The following is an 18,038-nucleotide window of genomic DNA, read 5'->3' on the forward strand; positions in this document are numbered from 1 at the left end:
TACAAAAAATGGACGGTCCACGATTTTTCAACGTGTAAACATGGGGCTAAACATTTCAGAATGGGCTGATTTTTGGGGAGGATGATCTTCTAATCATAGAGATCATCCTCACCAAAAATCAGCCCATTCCAAAACTTCTAACCCATGTAGGACAAAAAACGTTTGTTAAAGTGTGTGGTAAAACTTAGGGTGCTGAACATTTCCCTATATATATATAGGGTCACGTTCCTAAGACTCATATTGAGACTCACATTGCGACACACCGTTTTGTCTTATATGGGCAAAAATGTTTGGAATGAGCTGAGTTTTTGTGAGGATGATCTCTGTGATGAGGGGATCATCCTGGCAAAAAATCATCCCATTCCAAAACTTGTAACCCCATCAAAATTGATTTACAAAAATTGGACGGTCTATAATTTTTCAACAAAAATTGGACGGTCTAGAAGTTTCATAATGAGCTGATTTTTGGCAACGATGATCTCCTCACCATAGAGATCATCCTCACAAAAAATCAGCCCATTCCAAATATTTTTGCCCATATAAGACAAAACGGTGTGTCGCAATGTGAGTCCCAAAATGAGTCTTAGGAACGCTGTTCATATATATATATATATATATGGGTCCCGTTCAGCACCCTAAGTTTTACCACACACTTTAACAAACGCGTTTTGTCTTACATGGGTTAGAAGTTTCGGAATGAGCTGATTTTTGGTGAGGATGATCTCTATAGTGAGGAGATCATCCTCACCAAAAATCAGCTCATTCCAAAACTTCTAACCCCATCAAAATTGATTTACAAAAAATGGACCGTCCACGATTTTTCAACGTGTAAACATGGGGCTAAACATTTCGGAATGGGCTGATTTTTGGGGAGGATGATCTTCTAATCATAGAGATCATCCTCACCAAAAATCAGTTCATTCCAAAACTTATAACCCATGTAGGACAAAAAACGTTTGTTAAAGTGTGTGGTAAAACTTAGGGTGCTGAACATTTCCCTATATATATATATGTATGGGTCGCGTTCCTAAGACTCATTTTGGGACTCACATTGCGACACACCGTTTTGTCTTATATGGGCAAAAATATTTGGAATGAGCTGATTTTTTGTGCGGATGATCTCTGTGATGAGGGGATCATCCTGGCAAAAAATCATCCCATTCCAAAACTTCTAACCCCATCAAAATTGATTTACAAAAATTGGACGGTCTATAATTTTTCAACAAAATTTGGACGGTCTAGAAGTTTCATAATGAGCTGATTTTTGGCAACGATGATCTCCTCACCATAGAGATCATCCTCACAAAAAATCAGCCCATTCCAAATATTTTTGCCCATATAAGACAAAACGGTATGTCGCAATGTGAGTCGCAATATGAATCTTCGGAACACTGTTCTATATATATATATATATATATATATATATATATATATATATATATATATATGGGTCCCTATCCGTGGCCAACAGTTTGGCAAACATTTTGGCAAACACTTTTTCAAAACATGGGTTAGAGGTCTTGGAATGGGCTGGTTTTTGGTGAGGATGATCTCTACGGTGAGGAGATCATCCTCACCAAAAATCAGCTCATTCCAAAACTTCTAGCCCCATTTTATAAGTTGAAAAATCGTGAACCGTCCATTTTTTGAAAACCATTTTTGATGAGGTTAGAAGTTTTGGAATGGGCTGATTTTTGGTGAGGATGATCTCAATGGTGTAGAGATCATCCTCATCAAAAATCAGCCCATTCCAAGACCTCTAACCCATGTTTTGAAAAATGTGTTTGCCAAAATGTTTGCCAAACTGTTGGCCATTGAACGCTACTCTATATATATATATATATATATATATATATATATATATATATATATATATATATATAGAATGACGTGTACGCCATTATAAGAGCCCATGCCAAACTTCCCATCGAAGGTATATCAGATTGCTTGAATCAAACTGATATTTCTCGTAGTGAGATACTTTAGGTGGGACCCATATATTTGTTAAATCCAGAGAAATCCTCTCAGTATTGCTGTACACAATCACACCCACAAAGTTTTCCCTTTTTTTTGTACCTTTTATTTGGCAAAACTTAAAAGTCCTCTCATTTAATAACTTGACGGTGACCACTGCCAAAGGTCACGTGTGTAATTTCACAAGTAGAGAAGGTCATTTACGTAATTCAAAATTCCCAATAAAATATCAGCCTACACCTGTCGCCATTGCACAAGCTTTAAAGGACGATATTTTCATCTCATTGCTTCTTTCGGCAATTGCGCCGGACACAAGTAATCCAACGACGCATTAAATGAGTACAAAACACTGCTCAGCTAAACGTGTCAAAAAACGAATGTGAAGCTGGTCTAATCTATGACCACCTTAGTCTGACCAAAGAATCTCTCTCTCTCTCTCTCTCTTCTCGGCTGATCGCAAAATATCTTCTAAACAATCTCAGCATCTCATGCTTCAAATAGACCACCCACTCACCAAAACCGCCCCTATATAAACCAGAAAACCTCAAGCCTCTTTAGACACTAAGAAGTAGTATACACCAATCTCTTTCTATCTCAATCTCTATCTCTAAGCACTTTTCGAGTCTCGATGGATTCACACGTGCCGAGCGACGATCTAAGTGGGTTTTGGACGAACGAGAAGCATGTCAACTTTCTTAACAGAATGGAAGCCTCATTCGTTCGAACAATGCTTGAAAATGGCGACCGTTCTATGCTAAAATGCGCCAATTCTCCTCTTAACCGTTACGTCCCTGACAGTTCCGAGTCGACTCGAGAATTAGGTCACAGGAGAAATAGAAGGAAGAACACCCATTTGTATTTTCCAGGTAAACAATATTTCTCGAAATGAAATATCTCTTGTTATTTGGATTTTTTTTCTTGTCTATTATGCGCCGTTGGATTGTACGGGTTTATTTTAGCTGGAAAGTGGAAACACCCGAAACAAGGTATAGATGTAGATCATTTACTTTGATCGATGGTGTAGTGGCGCATGTTAGCAGATGGCTGACTGGTCAACGAAATAGCTAAAGTTTACTAAGATGACGAAAATGTCCTTGCCTTAAGATATTTGTGACCATGTTGAGTTGAGTTTTAAATCGTTTTTGTGTGGTGCGTTCTTGTAGAAGTCACGGATCCAAGCACGAATGCCGTTAGAACTAACGGCAGGAAGACGAGGAGGCGGTCTACAAGACGGCATGATGTGTCACAGGATCAGGTTTGTTATACATTATTAACTTGCTTCTATTGTACTGTATCACATAGCCTTTTATGGAAAAAGTACTGTAATCCTGTTAGATTCGTTTTGATTAAACGCAATGACCATTCAACGGGTTTGATCAACCGAGAACCTCTATATCTTTGGGGCTGGAATCCATTTGAAAAATTGAATACGATGTAATAACTTTAAATGAATTGATACGACACTCTATATATCATGACAGGTGTCACAAACTTCAATGAATCTGATCCAACCATTCGATGATCATCGACATTTGTGGGTCCTTCTCGAGGTCATCATAGAAATCAATGCGACTTGGACCTTTTAGATCCCTTAATGTTTTTCATTAAGATCATCTCCAACCTAATTCATGGAGGGGGAGATCTCCCGACCCAACTCCCACCGATCCGAGCATCTCCGGATCCATTTACTATTCACACCCTCAAAGTTTTTTCCATTTTGAAGACCCTCTCTATATATCTATTGACCTTTTTTAAGTACCCATTTTTGTTCTCATTTTTCCATAATGCAATTTTTGGCCTTTCTCTTTAGGTAAAACATGTTTTAAATCTCATTGTTGTTCCCCTAATAAAGCAATGTCACGATTTTTTATTTTTTTATTTATTTTTTCCTTAATAAAATAACCATTTGTTATCTTCAAAGTGGCTAGGAGGGGACGATCTTCAAATTTGAAGGAGAGTCAATTTGATGGAAAAATTTGAAGGTGTGAATTAGATATGATCTAAGGATCTCCCTGTCATGGCCCATGTTAGCAATCTCCCGTTATTTTTATTCTTCTAGTGAAAGTATCATTTTTCACATTATTGAACTATTCTGAATAATTAACGGATTTAAGTTTGAAAAGAATAAAATTCTTTTTTTTTTTTTTTAATGATTTTTACAAATTTTATGAATTTTTATAAAACTTAGTGGAAAAAAAATGCTACTATACCTTGTTGTATGTTGCGAAGTGTAAACTTGTAAATTGTGACATATAACACAAGTTGACTTTGAAACAACTTTGTTTCAAAATTTTAGAGGAATCCACTTATTTATGTGACAAATATCCCTTTTATCTTTAAAAAAAAAATAATGACATGATCTCTTCATTTGTTTGAGATTATACTTTAATTTTTCAAATTGATGATTTGTTCATTGACTTTGATTTTCTTTTAGAATTCAATAAAATAATAACCTCAATGTCTTTATTATCACCACCGAACATTATTATCATCATCACTATTGCTATTAAAATCACTATTATATATCTAAATTTTTTAGATGAAATAGAAAATACACGTCTGAAGCATATGCTGCATATTTTTCATTTATCGAATTTTTTGATAATATTTTAAATCGAATGCTTTTAATTTAAAATCAAATAAAACTCAAAATTTTCACAAATCAAATTTTTACCGAATTCCAAATTGCTAACAAAGGTCATGGCCATAATTGTAAATGATCTATGATTCTGTGACGGGGGACGTCTGAAAAAAGTATCGTCAGATTATCATGGCTCTTTGAGTTATGTTATTTTTATTTGTCAATGGCATCACTAGTGTCGATACCCATCAACCATTCATGTGGAATTCACATTATGATATATCCTAGAAGATCAACTCATTTTTAGGAAATATTTGATAAGACTTCTTTTTTACTACGATAGTGCTAGTTATAATATTTTCATCTTCGGAGATCATGTTCATTTTTCATTTGTTAATGCCCATCTCCCTTTTATCGACCAATGCAATATTCATCTCCCTTTCTTTCACCTTGACACAAGTCTCAGGGTGACAATATATGCATTGGAAATGACGTGTATTATATCCTCTACTTGTCCAAACTCCAGATCGTCTCAAATGAGTTTTACTTATCCGAGATTAAAGTTATATATAAATTTAATAGTATATATCATTTTTGTATTTTGTATTTTGTATTTTAGACTTTGGTCTTAAATCATCCGTCTAAACATTTCTTAAACATCCTATGATCGTTTCATTTATTGTAAGTTCAACATCCAACTTCAATAAGTTATATTAATTCTCATCAATGTCATGTTTAAACATTCTCAACAATCCCAAAAACTTTTTTTTTCTCGAGACTCTTCTCACGAGTCTACGATAATAAATACAACATTCATTTTTGCACATTATTTTAAAACACATTGACTTGACTTGACTCAACATTTAGTCAATTCAAATAAAAAACTCAGTCGAGTCAAGAAATTCGAGTTGCAGGCATAGCCACTAATGAAACTGCATATATTTTTTTTATATATAAATCCCTATGTTTCTTCTAAAATTTAATCTAAAAACCCTCATAGTATGGTCATGCTTGTTATCAAAGATCTTGAGGATGAGGATGAGATAAAATCTTTAGATCGAAGACGAGTACATAGATTTTTAGGGATAAAATGAAATAAATGATCTTAATTTGACTCGGCCAAGTCGACTCTGGAGTTTTTCACTAGACTCGACTCTGTGGGTATGCGAGTTTAAAACTATGCATATTGTGATATTTTCTGGCTCTATTGGATATTTTCTAAAGGATTTTGGCTTACGTGTATCTGCAGGTGGTCCCACAGATTGGATACAGCAAAGGTGATGAGAATGATGAGTGACACAAACTTTATGTCGCCATCTCGCCTAACATCTTGATTTATTAGTGATTATGTGGAATTTGATTTACTTTAGAATATGAATATCATCCCAATATTATAAAGTTGGTTCCTTATTCTTTACGTGAGGTGAGATATTTGCCTTCAATTACACTTACATCTTGTCCAACAATAATATGACACGTGTATAAAACCCAACGCATTGCACAAGGAGGAAAAGTCGGAGGAACTGATGTACGTTGTACTCACCCTATAAATACATGAACCTTCCACATAAATACAGTTAGGGCTTCTGCTGTTGCAGTGCACCAGCAAAAGAGGCTATCACATGTTAATGATCGGCCACTTGCACAAAGAAGTAGGTCATCACATCACGTGTATCAACAACCTGATTACATGTCCAGGTGGCAGCTTTTTTCAGTTGCGAGACTTTTAAGTTTTGGCATGGCCTTGGGGGGTAAACCCAAGCTCAATTCAAGTAGAAAAAGATATCATTGGTTGGTGGCTTGTTAACTTATTCACCCGAACTTTAATTCCAACTTGAGGAGTTGACTAAAGTTACATTTTTGGGTGGATTGGACCTATTGGGCTCATTAAACAAGTCTAATTTTTTTTTGATTAACAATAAATCTTGTGTCTTAAATAGGAAATACAATTAATATATTGACAATTTTAAATCTTAAATATGAAATAATTAAAAAATAAATAAAAGTAAATAATCAATATAAAATGTTTACATTTTGTTATATAGCTTTAGACCATTTTTTTTTTTTAAACCTAGAAATTGGATAAGAATCGAAAACTTACCCAAATTGTGAGCAACCCGATCCTTATAGGTTCGATTAGGTGTTAGGTGTCTGAAATTGAACCAAACTCGGAATTGGACTGGTAATAACTCGAAAACCTAGGTCGAAACCCTTAACCAGTGGTGAACCTGGTATTTGACCTACATTGTACCACTCCAACAGTCTTGAGACTATTATGACATTTAAAAAATAAATAAAAATAAAAATGTATTTTTTATACTAATTTTATGAATTTCGGATTATAACCCGAATAAAATCCAAACTGGTTTGAACTCGATTTCACAGATTTTGGGTGTTGTTCAAATTCACCATCATGTGACCAATTTGGGTTGAACCCATAATTGGTCAATTCGATCCAAGTTCCTGATTTGCCCTCAAATTGAACCAAAACCTGATAAATCAGTTTCAGCGTGGTATAGGTTACCTCGTCAAATTCCCCTAAGCTCAACTTGAATTATTTTAACTACGAGTTCAAATTTGTCCAGTTCAAATCAAGAACTGAACCAAACCGATAGCTTTAGGTGGTTTGATTCGATTTGGAATAAGTTGCACCAATCAATTTGGTTCGATTCTTGGATCAAACTTGTTTAGAACTGAACAAAATCGATAATCGAACCCTTATGCAAAAACTATATCTATAATAATAATAATAATAATAATAATAATAATTATTATTATGAATTATTTTATGAGTTAGGATATAGATTAATGATCTTTTATGGATAAACTAATGACTTTTATGGATATATTAGTGATGTATTGTATAAAATTTTATGTTTATCATATATTTGTTTTTTCATTAAAAAATGTTATAGTTTATAGAATATTGACAATCCATAGAATTGAATCGAACCAAACCAATTTTAGTTCGGATTTAGGTTGGTTTGGATCCAATGGAATTTGATTTGTTTATTGTTCTTATTTACTAGAATCGATCTATGTTGGTTCGGTTCAAATTTGACCTCAAACCGAACCGAATCAAGTTGCACCCCTTAATTTAACCCAAGCTTAACTCGTTTTCTACATAACTCAGGCCCAGGCTCACCCATCCATGGGGTTAATTCGGGGTTGAGCTCCGGAGTACCATCTCGAGTTCCGACCAATTGGCCTAGTAGCACTTATATGTTCGGTGGCATTTTTGTAGTTAATAGTAAAGCTGGGAGTAGTTTCGTAAATCTTTGCAACTCGAGGAAGATGAGAGCAAATGTTTCAAAATCCCCTCTTCACTCTTAACAGCTAAAACTGAGAGGAGAGATGGCTTCTTCTCCTTCCAACTTATCCTTTCTTTCTCCTTCTCCCTTCAAAAGACCAACAACTACCCTTTTAAATCTCCCGCGAACCCAGTTCCCTCCAACAGGAACCACAACAACTGGTTCATCCCGATTCAAATGCTCGGCCGGTCAGACCGGGTTCTTCACCAAACTAGGCCGTCTGATCAAGGAGAAGGCCAAGAGCGATGTCGAGAAGATCTTCTCTGGTTTTTCCAAAACCAGAGACAACCTAGCTGTGATTGATGAGCTTCTTTTGTACTGGAATCTCTCTGAAACGGATCGAGTTTTAGACGAACTCGAAGAGGTTCTTCTCTGTTTCACTTCTCTTTCAATTTTACAATTTTGGGGACAATTTGATTGATTACGTTCCCAAAAGAATTTCCTAAGTTCTGTTACAAACGATGTTCGATGCTGTATCTTATAGTGCAGGCTTTACTTGTATCTGATTTTGGTCCCAAAATCACAATTAAGATTGTGGAAAGTTTGCGGAAGGATATATTAGGTGGGAAGCTTAAATCAGGAAGTGAGATAAAGGTACTTAGATGGCAATTATTGTGTTTTATGTGTTAAAATGGCTTAATTGTTTATAATTATTGAAAATTCTTATTCGTTGATGCATTGTTGATAGGATGCTTTGAAGAAGTTTGTGCTTGATTTGTTGACTACCAAAGCAAATAAGACTGAACTTCAACTCGGATTCAGGTTTGTTTATTTTTTGCTTAATAGGATTTATGGTGGTTTCTTTGAAAAAAAAAACAAAAAACCTTGGATGGGCTTTAATTCAAAGTATTTCTTTGTTCATTTAGGAAACCGGCTGTAATAATGATTGTTGGTGTGAATGGAGGCGGGAAGACGACTTCTCTAGGTGACATTCAGAGCTCTGCTTTGTTATTTGTTATTTGTTATTTGTCTTTCCAATTATAATGTATTTTTTGTCGGTAAAATTACTTCGATCGTTTGTTTGATTCTTGTAGGAAAGCTTGCTTATAGATTAAAGAAAGAAGGTGTAAAGGTGAGAAAACGTTATTTAATAGTCATTGACATTATTCTGTTATTATTTATTTTTCTTGTTTATGTGATATGTGCCTAAGGGTTACTCTGTACTTGACCTGCCTCAAGAATCAAAGTTTATTAGTCGAATTATGTTTGTTTGGCAAACCAGATACGAAATATAGCTCCTTGAACCAACAATTCAATAATAAAGCACGTTACAACACTACACATGTTATCTATCCAAGAGTGCTTTTGCAAACATTAAAATGAGCCAATATGAAAAATGAAACTAAAAGTTCATTTAAAGCAGTTTCCTAACTGCATTGTGTACAAAAGATGGTTTGTGGTTCATCTGCGTCTGTTTATCAGTGTTTCTCTCATCTCAGAGTTCAATTTTGCAAAATCTTGGTGTTACAAACTGTTCTTTGTTTTATGTAGTTTGATAAGATTAGAAGTTCTTTTTATTCTAAAAATCTGATCTTGCTTAGTTTATGGTTTGAGATTGAGCCAGATATTAATGGCAGCGGGCGATACATTCAGGGCAGCTGCTAGTGATCAGTTGGAAATTTGGGCCGAGAGGACTGGGTCTGAAATAGTTATGGCTGAAGGGGAGAAAGTCAAAGCAGCATCAGGTATTCGGCCAAATCAGAAGAGTACAATGGAATCCTTCCGTAAATCCATTATAATTTTTTTAATATTCTTATATTGTTTATCTGGATAGTTCTTTCACAGGCTGTGAAAAGAGGGAAAGAAGATGGTTTTGATGTAGTTCTATGTGATACATCTGGACGTATGTACCGAGAATTTTCATGGGTAGTTTTTATTGTACTCGTATCTTATTTTATTTTTAAATACCTGGGCCTGATTTTCATTGTACTAGTAATTTATTTCATTAGGTCTACACACTAACTATAGCTTGATGGAGGAGTTGATTGCATGCAAGAAATCTGTGGGTAAAGTTGTTCCTGGTGCACCAAATGTAAGCTTAACCATTCGGATTCATAAAAATTTTCTTCATTGAATCGTTAAATGTTGTGTAGTCCATCTTGTGGTGCCATGTGATTGTTCTTTGATTTATCCAGCAATGTTAATTCTATGGGTCATATATTCAACAGTCTTTGTATCATTATGAGTAATTGAACCTAAATGATGAAGTCTCCTTGGGGACTTTCCAATTAGTCAATCTTAACTAATGTCTCATCCCTAGGGTTGTTCTTTACAAGTTTCATTTCATATATTCTATTTTGATCCTGCTTGTTGCTTTTAGTTCACTGTCTTTCTGATTTCATCAACCGACACTGTATTATTTGTCATCTTGTTAGAAGATCTGATCTGGTTTGGCTAACTTCTCCATTTTTTGCAGAAGTTGCTTAAATAAAATGTTGCTGTTATTTTGTAGCATGTCTATTGTCTTGCAGGAGTTATTTTTCCTTTGTTTTGGTGCATTTGAGCTTCATGTTTTTTTTCTATAATAAAATGTTCTTGGAAATAGTGTTTTTTTTTTTTTGGTAAGCTGGACTTGAACTCATGACCTCAAAGTTGCTTTGCAATGTGTCAAACCAACTGAGCTATGGGCCTAAAAGCCCGTACTTGGAAATAAAGTTGCTTGAATCTGGCATTTGTATGAATTGAATAATATTTTTTTTTCCTGTTTTCTGTATTGGTTATATATTATTTGAGATGGGTCTTTTGATATTATAAGAATTATTCTGCATGAGGCTTAATATTCAAATCTGCATACTTATGAAGTTCTTGTTTTTTTCTTTTGTATTCAAGTCCAATTTTTCATGTTGAAATGTGGTAATATTCTTGTAAAATCTTTATAGGAGATCCTGCTAGTTTTGGATGGGACAACTGGTTTGAATATGCTGCCACAAGCAAGGGAGTTTAATGAAGTAATTTTCCTACCTTTAGATATTAGTAATTAACTTCATCTTATACATTTAGATTTCTAGTTATTCAGTTCTGTGATTTTTGTTAGTATCAAGAGCTGCATTATTTGATAAACCATATGCTTATTTCACTTTGTTTTTATTTATTGATGAATCTGTGAAGGTCTAAACGAGTAATGTAGAAGCACCCCAGCATATGATTTATGTGATTGAATCACTGGCTGAAAATTTGCATACATTGTCGATTTTCCTCATTTTTGCAAAATCTTATTGACGACGTTATTTTAAAAAAATTGCACCAAGTATAATTGGTGACATTTTCTTAGTACTCAAGAATGTATACATGCTATGGAAAATAATTCTTCATGCTCATTATTTAGGTCAGAATCTCTGATCCGATGATCTTTTGCTAGGTCCTCTTTTGTTTTCTTTGTAAAGTCATTCTCTAAGCAAAGGGTTATAAATGATAACAACTTCCGAGGATCTCTGATAATCTTTCTATGATTCTTTTCTCGTTATTTTTCTTACATTGACGTTTGACTTCAAATGAGTTTAAAAATTCATTCTCTCTCTCTCTCTCTCTCTTTATATATATATAGGGAACGGATCAAGGGACATGAAAAAACATATGTAAAAACAATGTAACATTAATAAATTTTCAAAATATGGGTTAGAAGTTTCGGATTGAGCTGATTTTTTGTGAGGATGATCTCTATGATGGAAAGATCATCCAAAAAAAAAAAAAAATCAGTCCAATCTGAAACTTCTAACCCCATTAAAAGTGATTTAGAATGTGGACCGTCGATTTTTTGCCAATTTTTGCCAATAATTTGTAAATCACTCTTGATGGATTTAGAAGTTTCAGATTAAGCTGATTTTTTGTGAGGATGATCTTCTCATCATAGTGACCATCCTCGCAAAAAATCAGCTCAATCCAAAACCCCTAACCCATATTTTGAAAAACCATTGTTTTTACATATGTCCCATGAACCGCCCCTATATATATATATATCTCAAAAACTGCATTGATAGGTTATTTTGTAAAAGAGTTCAAAACTTCTGTGTTAGGTGGTTGGAATTACTGGCTTGATCTTGACGAAACTGGACGGTTCTGCGAGAGGTGGCTGTGTGGTAAGCTCAGAATCTTTAGCTTTTTTTTTTTTTTAGTTCTATGTTCTAGTTATAGAATTTTGGTTTCCGTAGTGTCCTAAACTGTTCCATCACATGAATAGAATATTTATGAAGCCATGTTAATGGAAAAGATTTTCATTGCAAGTTGCAGGTGAGTGTAGTTGATGAACTTGGCATCCCTGTAAAGTTTGTGGGTGTTGGCGAAGGAGTGGAAGACCTCCAACCATTTGATGCAGAGGCTTTTGTTAATGCAGTTTTCTCTTGAGGTCTTGATAGTGACTAGTGTGGTTATCACCTTCAATTATTTTTGTATATGATTATATACTAAGTTCCCTCGGTTCCTTGTTTCTAATGTATCTTGTTTTCTGGTTCTTGGTATTTACCTACGCCTGAAACACTGTTTATTCAAGGTGTCACCTAATGCCTCATCACAAATATTGGGTTTGCCATTATGTCCGTCTCAGATCATGTCCTTTGTGGCCTTTCCCTTCACCACTTGAGAGTTTTCAGCCTGTATTGGATCATATATTGTCAACTTTGCCGTCTGTGATCTTCTTTGCAAACATACAACATAAGTTTGGTGCAAGTCCTATATCTACTTGGTATGGTGCTATTACATTTGGATCATCCTGCTTCGGACGTCTCTGGCAGGACATAATCTAGCACAAGGGCAACATATATGCTTGTCTGTACCATGTTGATGCTTTGATAGCACAAAGGTTTCCATAAAATTGGGCACTAACATAATCCATCAGCATTCCATTGTGTTATTCCTACGTGAACTTTCTCACCTCGCTTTCTTACAAGGTGAGTAGAGGAACCTGTTCCAGTTGAGGATATTGCCACTTCATCAACATCATCGACATCATCAAAGTTTTATCCAAAAATCTGGGGTTGACTGAACGAATCATTTTCCTCCTTTCAATTCTATATGAAGTTAGGCCTTTTGTTAATTCAAGATGTTGAATAAAAAGGAGGATCTTGATTCACATTAGGAGATGGCAAGGTTTTGAATAAACTCAATTTTTTGTAGTCCTATATCTGGGTTTGAGAATGGCCATGGAAGTATAAAAAGATATGTTACACCCCAGAGTTGGAATAGTAACACCTAGAATATTGCAAATAAATTGTTGGGCCCTACCTTTCAGGTTACTTGAGCCTCCCTACCAATCATCATGCACACAAAAAATACCAACACAATAAATAAGTATGATTCAACTGATGTCATCAGCAATAACCCATCACTCATGGTAAAGTTCAAGGAACGGCAATAGGGTCTCAAAATGCACAAAAATAAAAATAAAAATAAAAATACAAAGAGTGACAAGATAACTCAAAATTTACATAAAAGACAACCCAGAAAAGATACAAAGAGTGACAACGTAACTGAGAACTTGCGTTAAACATAAAAAAGAAAAAAAAAAAAAAAAAAAGAAATGTAAAAGGAGGAAAAATTGAAGAAACTGAGGGGATTAATTCGTTTAGTGTCAGTTTTGCTACCTAACATCTAAGCTCCTCACTTAAATGGAGGTGCTGATAATCGTTGAGCTGGAGTTTCACTATCTTCCTTGATGTCCATTGCTCTCACACCACCAGTCAATGATGACGATGAATCACCTCGATCTTTCATCCCCTTGTAGCCATCATCCTCGTCAGCTTCTACCCATGACCCCTTACGCTCATGTTCTTTCACCTTGCGGAATTCATCATAATGCTCTCTACGGTGCTCCCTAAAACTTTTGCTCTTATCCGATTCAGAGTCTGAGAATGTTCCGACACCAGAGGTTTACAGAAGGGAAAAAAAAAGAAGTCACAATCAGGACACTGTAACCATTACATACCACTTGAATTAATGTCAACTAATATTTCAGGAGCAAAGCTAACAAATTTAACTGGAATGCAGATAACAGAATCCCTCCAAATTGTCATGTACTGATGCGCTTAGCTGATTTTACCGTAGAATGGTAACCAAAATCATGAGGGTAAGGAGTCTAAAATGAAGGATTGTTAGAATATCCTGACATACAATACTTATCAACGTTAACCCAGGAGAAAACTTTGACTGATTAACTCCAAAAAGGATACAAGGCTTGATCATAGACGGTGCCATATCTCCCGTCTTCGTAACATAGTCAATGGCACATGGGTCAGTGTCAAACACTGATAAAAAGGTCATGATGCATCATACAACAAAAAAAAACCATTTGGGATGTCAAGCAATGGGGTCGATGAAACAGTGAAAGAGATGGGATATAACTAATACTGTAAGATGCAATAACGACAACAAGGGAAACAATCATATAATCTAGAAGCTAAATTTTAAGCTATTAAGTGAACTTAATAACCTTCATCATCTTGTTCCATGGCATCAGCCTCATCTTCAGAAGAAATCCAGCCCCCAGACAGTGTGGCGGGCTTTCTGCTTGAAGAAGCTACATCACTCAAAGCACTCCGTATAGCTTCTGCATGTGCAGCATCACCCATGCATTCATCGAAATCACGTATAGGAGACAAAGAACCTGCAAGATTGACAGTATCAATTAACATTGATCAACATGATTTAGTAGTAGTTTTCATTGCATGTGGTTTGGAGACAGAATAAAAGTGCATCAACAAACCATCATCGTCAATCATGGGGTGGTATGGAGTCTTGGGTTCAGTGATTTTCTGCCTTACAGGTTTATTTGCCTCGATTTCACCCAAGTTAGCCTCATCCCACCTTACACGTCCACTGATCCCCCAGCAAACAAAGAGAAAACAGAATAAGTGCATATTATAATTGGGACACAAGATATGAAGCATACACTGGAACAAAGTTTAAAAAACTAAATTACACTACTAGCAAGTGTAATTGTATAAAAGGTAATTATTATTGATAATGGCAAGGGCCAACACATCTGAGAAACTCTTTTCAAAGCACATAACCCACCAAGCTCACTAAAATGGCTGAAAGAAAATCTGGACCAAGTTTATTTACCTACAACAATGATTCCCTCACTAGGCAATTCAACTGTTTCCTCCCTAATTATTAATTGCAGTAAGTTATGCAAAATATGATGAATGGAAATCACATGATCCATATACAATGCTTTAATATTCCCCATAAAAGATGACGTTGAAACATGTAAGTTCATCATGAGATAGCATTGTAGCTAGTTAAGTTATTTTATAGGAACCAAGAGAACACACATTACATTTATCTCCAAGATCATGCTCAAACTGAGCTTCTAAACAACACTGACCATAGTACTTGTTTGTGGACCCCATCTATTATTTAGTTGCAATCATGAGTAAAATAGTTCAAAAACTGTTGATTAGCAGAGATGGGGATGTTGAAATGTATTAATGAGAAAAATCAGAAATGAATACGTTCGAAAAAGATTTAGGAATAAACTTCAAAGGACAAGTTTAGAAAAGGTCAAAATTAGATATGGTTAGGGCATACATATCAAGATCAAAGATAGTACTGATGTGAAGGAACCCTTTGGTGCAAGTAGAAGGCTTTAAGAAGGTGAAGGGAAGACCAAATATGATGTGAAGGTAATAATAAATATATGAATTCATTCTTGGCCAAAGATATGGCTCTAGATAGAGCTGAGTGGAAAAAATAAAATACATGTTGCAAACTCGAATATTTGGGATAAAGCATACATAACAAATATCAAGAGAACCCACAATTGAGCAAATATTTCTGGAGTTCTCCAGTAAATTTTTTTATTCAACATTTTAAAAGGGCAGTCGTGCCTTGGGGTCTTAAAAAATGCACTAATCATCCACTTAACCTGCAAAAGAATACTGAAATGCTGAGGATTCATATTCAATTGTTTCTTGCAAACAACCTTTAGATTTTTTACTCGCCACCATCAAGAGCTTAACACAATCTATAAGCTGAGGTTCCAAGAAACCGTAGAGCTTAACAATATTGCTCCAAGAAGGGCTCTTATTTAGGGTGGAGCTTAACGTTATCATGGCAATGAATCAAAGCAAGCTCCGGCAAGGAAAGCATGTTACCTATGGTTATCATTGGCGGAACTTGTCTATACGAAGAACAAAAATTGCATAAAGCATCCAAACTCTATATGATACAGTCTCTTGAAAATTACGGCATGAATTACCTCATCTCTTTAAACCAACTATCTCCTTGGATGATGAAACATACACTGAGAAATTGCTAAATTGACCTGAAAAAAAAAAAAACAGGAAATTGGTCATTCAAATCTCAATAAAATACAAAAAAAATGCAATGATACAATTATTTTTAATAAATAAAACATAGTGCGACAGATTTCCCGGATTATTTATGCCTAAACCTAACTCGATCTGTGTTTGACTCGGTCACAAGGAGCCAAGACAAAAAGAAAGTCTCCATATCCAACCTGAACCATTGAGAAAGCAAGAGTTCTAAAAATAATAATTGTAACTACACTTTGTTTGAAATTTTTTATGAAGGATGAAGCTATCCTGCCAAATTGCAATAAAAAAATCAACCACAAAGACATTTTCATGACCTCGTCAAGTGAAAAAATGAAAACATCATAAGCAAGATGAAAAAAAAGAAGAATCTAAATAGTAAAAATCCTGCACTGAATCCAATGAAGCAGGCAAATTAAGAACACTGAATTTGGTAACTTTAATGGAATACTCCATACCAATTTCCCATAAACTCTACCATTTCATCTTCAATCTATGAAACCAAGCCTGACCACCAAATCAATAAACAACCAGAATCCAAATCAAATTCCAGCTATCATGTCAAACCCAAATTTCCCTTCAATTAAAAGTTTAAAACTTTGATAAACAACCAAGCTCATATAAGGGATAATACAACAAAATACCCTTCTTTGTCAACATGAAAACCAGAAAGCTAACTAAAAATAAAGAAAAACTAACAAACCCAAATTTCAGAGAGCCGACAAAACATATTCATTAGAAGATATCCTATTTGAAAATTTTGCATAAATATCCTCAAATATAGTGAATTTGAAAAACCCAGAAAAATAACTCCAAATAAAGAATCACCATGAACCCAGATTCCTAAAACGTATTAAAAAAAAGGATCAGATAAAACAAAGATATATGGGTCAAGGAATGTGGAGATTGTATTATACAATTTTCAAAGGGATCAAGATGGGGAAATTCAAAATTATAAATCAAGACAAACATATTTATAGATGATAATTGCAGATAAATTTATGGTGAAATTTGAGGGATCCATACCTGTAGACGGAACGCACGAGAGGGGAAAACCGGAGAAGAGGAAACTGCGTGCAAAATCCTTGAAAAGTACAGACCGTGGGAAAACATATAACAATTAACTTTCCCAAATTAGCCCTTCCTTGAACTTACCTCTCTATGTTTAAGAATATTTGAGATACCCTGAGTTTTCCAACTGTTGACATACCCCTTGACATTGGTTTTCTCCAATTGACCAATGAAAAATAACTTAAATACGCTCATATTCAACCTGTAATTAAAAAATATTGATTTTTCTACCAAACAATGAGAGCGAGTGAACTGAGATCAAGAGGACATGTCACGGGAGCGATTCCACAGCCCTAAAGTTTGCCAAACATCTTGTCAAACATTTTTTGTAAATCATTTTTGATGGGATTAGAAATTTTGGAATAGACTGATTTTTTGTAATGATGATCTCTACAATGAGGAGATCATTCTCACCAAAAATTAACCTATTTCAAAACTTCTAACCCATGTTTTGAAAAATATTTGACAAACTTTAGAACTTTAAACCGTCCCCCCATGTCACATGATTTTAAATCTCAATATTCCATATGATCATCGATTCCAGACCGATAAGGAGATGAATCAACTGGCTCGAACAAAATAAATAAAGTGGACTAGAATATGTTTAGTCCTTAATGTTAAGAAAATAAATATCTAGATTATTCAAAAATGATAATTTTTATTAAAATAATACAAAATCCTTTGACTCGACCGATATTTTGAAAATCTCGGACGAGTCAATGTGTTCACGTACGACTCGAGAGTTTGATAACACAAATATTCACCGAAATGTGGAGGAGTATTTTCTAATTCACCCGAAAAATAAGGAGGCCTCAAGAAAGGGTACTTTGTAAA

At 34.8% G+C, this 18,038-nt stretch overlaps 3 protein-coding genes across 7 annotated transcripts; 2 read left to right on the forward strand and 1 right to left on the reverse strand.

Annotated features, from left to right (window-relative positions):
* The first annotated feature begins 2,429 nt into the window (after positions 1-2,429).
* Positions 2,430-5,978, forward strand: LOC147389673 (uncharacterized). Of its 2 annotated transcripts, XM_086419229.1 has the most exons (4): positions 2,430-2,840; positions 3,138-3,229; positions 3,456-3,524; positions 5,805-5,978. In XM_086419229.1, the coding sequence occupies exons 1-4, from the start codon at positions 2,603-2,605 to the stop codon at positions 5,850-5,852; spliced, it is 447 nt and encodes a 148-aa protein (XP_086275355.1). In that variant the 5' UTR covers positions 2,430-2,602; the 3' UTR covers positions 5,853-5,978. The 2 variants fall into 2 exon arrangements, with proteins under 2 accessions (XP_086275355.1, XP_086275356.1); XM_086419230.1 differs by lacking the exon at positions 3,456-3,524 and having other exon boundaries at positions 2,454-2,840.
* Positions 5,979-7,504: 1,526 nt separating this feature from the next.
* Positions 7,505-12,320, forward strand: CPFTSY (signal recognition particle receptor protein, chloroplast (FTSY)). 2 transcript variants are annotated; one of them, XM_086417892.1, is made up of 11 exons: positions 7,513-8,230; positions 8,356-8,460; positions 8,555-8,628; positions 8,733-8,791; positions 8,901-8,938; positions 9,431-9,551; positions 9,641-9,709; positions 9,816-9,898; positions 10,746-10,814; positions 11,880-11,942; positions 12,094-12,320. In XM_086417892.1, exons 1-11 carry the CDS (start codon positions 7,910-7,912, stop codon positions 12,205-12,207), a joined length of 1,116 nt encoding a protein of 371 aa, XP_086274018.1. In that variant the 5' UTR covers positions 7,513-7,909; the 3' UTR covers positions 12,208-12,320. The 2 variants fall into 2 exon arrangements, with proteins under 2 accessions (XP_086274019.1, XP_086274018.1); XM_086417893.1 differs by lacking the exon at positions 12,094-12,320 and having other exon boundaries at positions 7,505-8,230; positions 11,859-11,942.
* Positions 12,321-13,131: 811 nt separating this feature from the next.
* Positions 13,132-17,253, reverse strand: LOC147389675 (protein phosphatase inhibitor 2-like). Of its 3 annotated transcripts, none has more exons than XM_086417894.1 (5): positions 17,160-17,253; positions 16,058-16,123; positions 14,561-14,673; positions 14,288-14,461; positions 13,132-13,703 (listed from the first exon to the last, which is right to left on the reverse strand). In XM_086417894.1, the coding sequence occupies exons 2-5, from the start codon at positions 16,060-16,062 to the stop codon at positions 13,459-13,461; spliced, it is 537 nt and encodes a 178-aa protein (XP_086274020.1). In that variant the 5' UTR covers positions 16,063-16,123; positions 17,160-17,253; the 3' UTR covers positions 13,132-13,458. The 3 variants fall into 3 exon arrangements, with proteins under 3 accessions (XP_086274020.1, XP_086274022.1, XP_086274021.1); XM_086417896.1 differs by lacking the exon at positions 17,160-17,253 and adding an exon at positions 16,962-17,035; XM_086417895.1 differs by lacking the exon at positions 17,160-17,253 and adding an exon at positions 16,592-16,817.
* Between the last annotated feature and the right edge of the window lie 785 nt (positions 17,254-18,038).

Source organism: Akebia trifoliata, chromosome 12 (assembly GCF_017979445.1).
Source record: "Akebia trifoliata isolate Shusen 1 chromosome 12, ASM1797944v1, whole genome shotgun sequence".
Lineage (NCBI taxonomy): Eukaryota > Viridiplantae > Streptophyta > Magnoliopsida > Ranunculales > Lardizabalaceae > Akebia > Akebia trifoliata.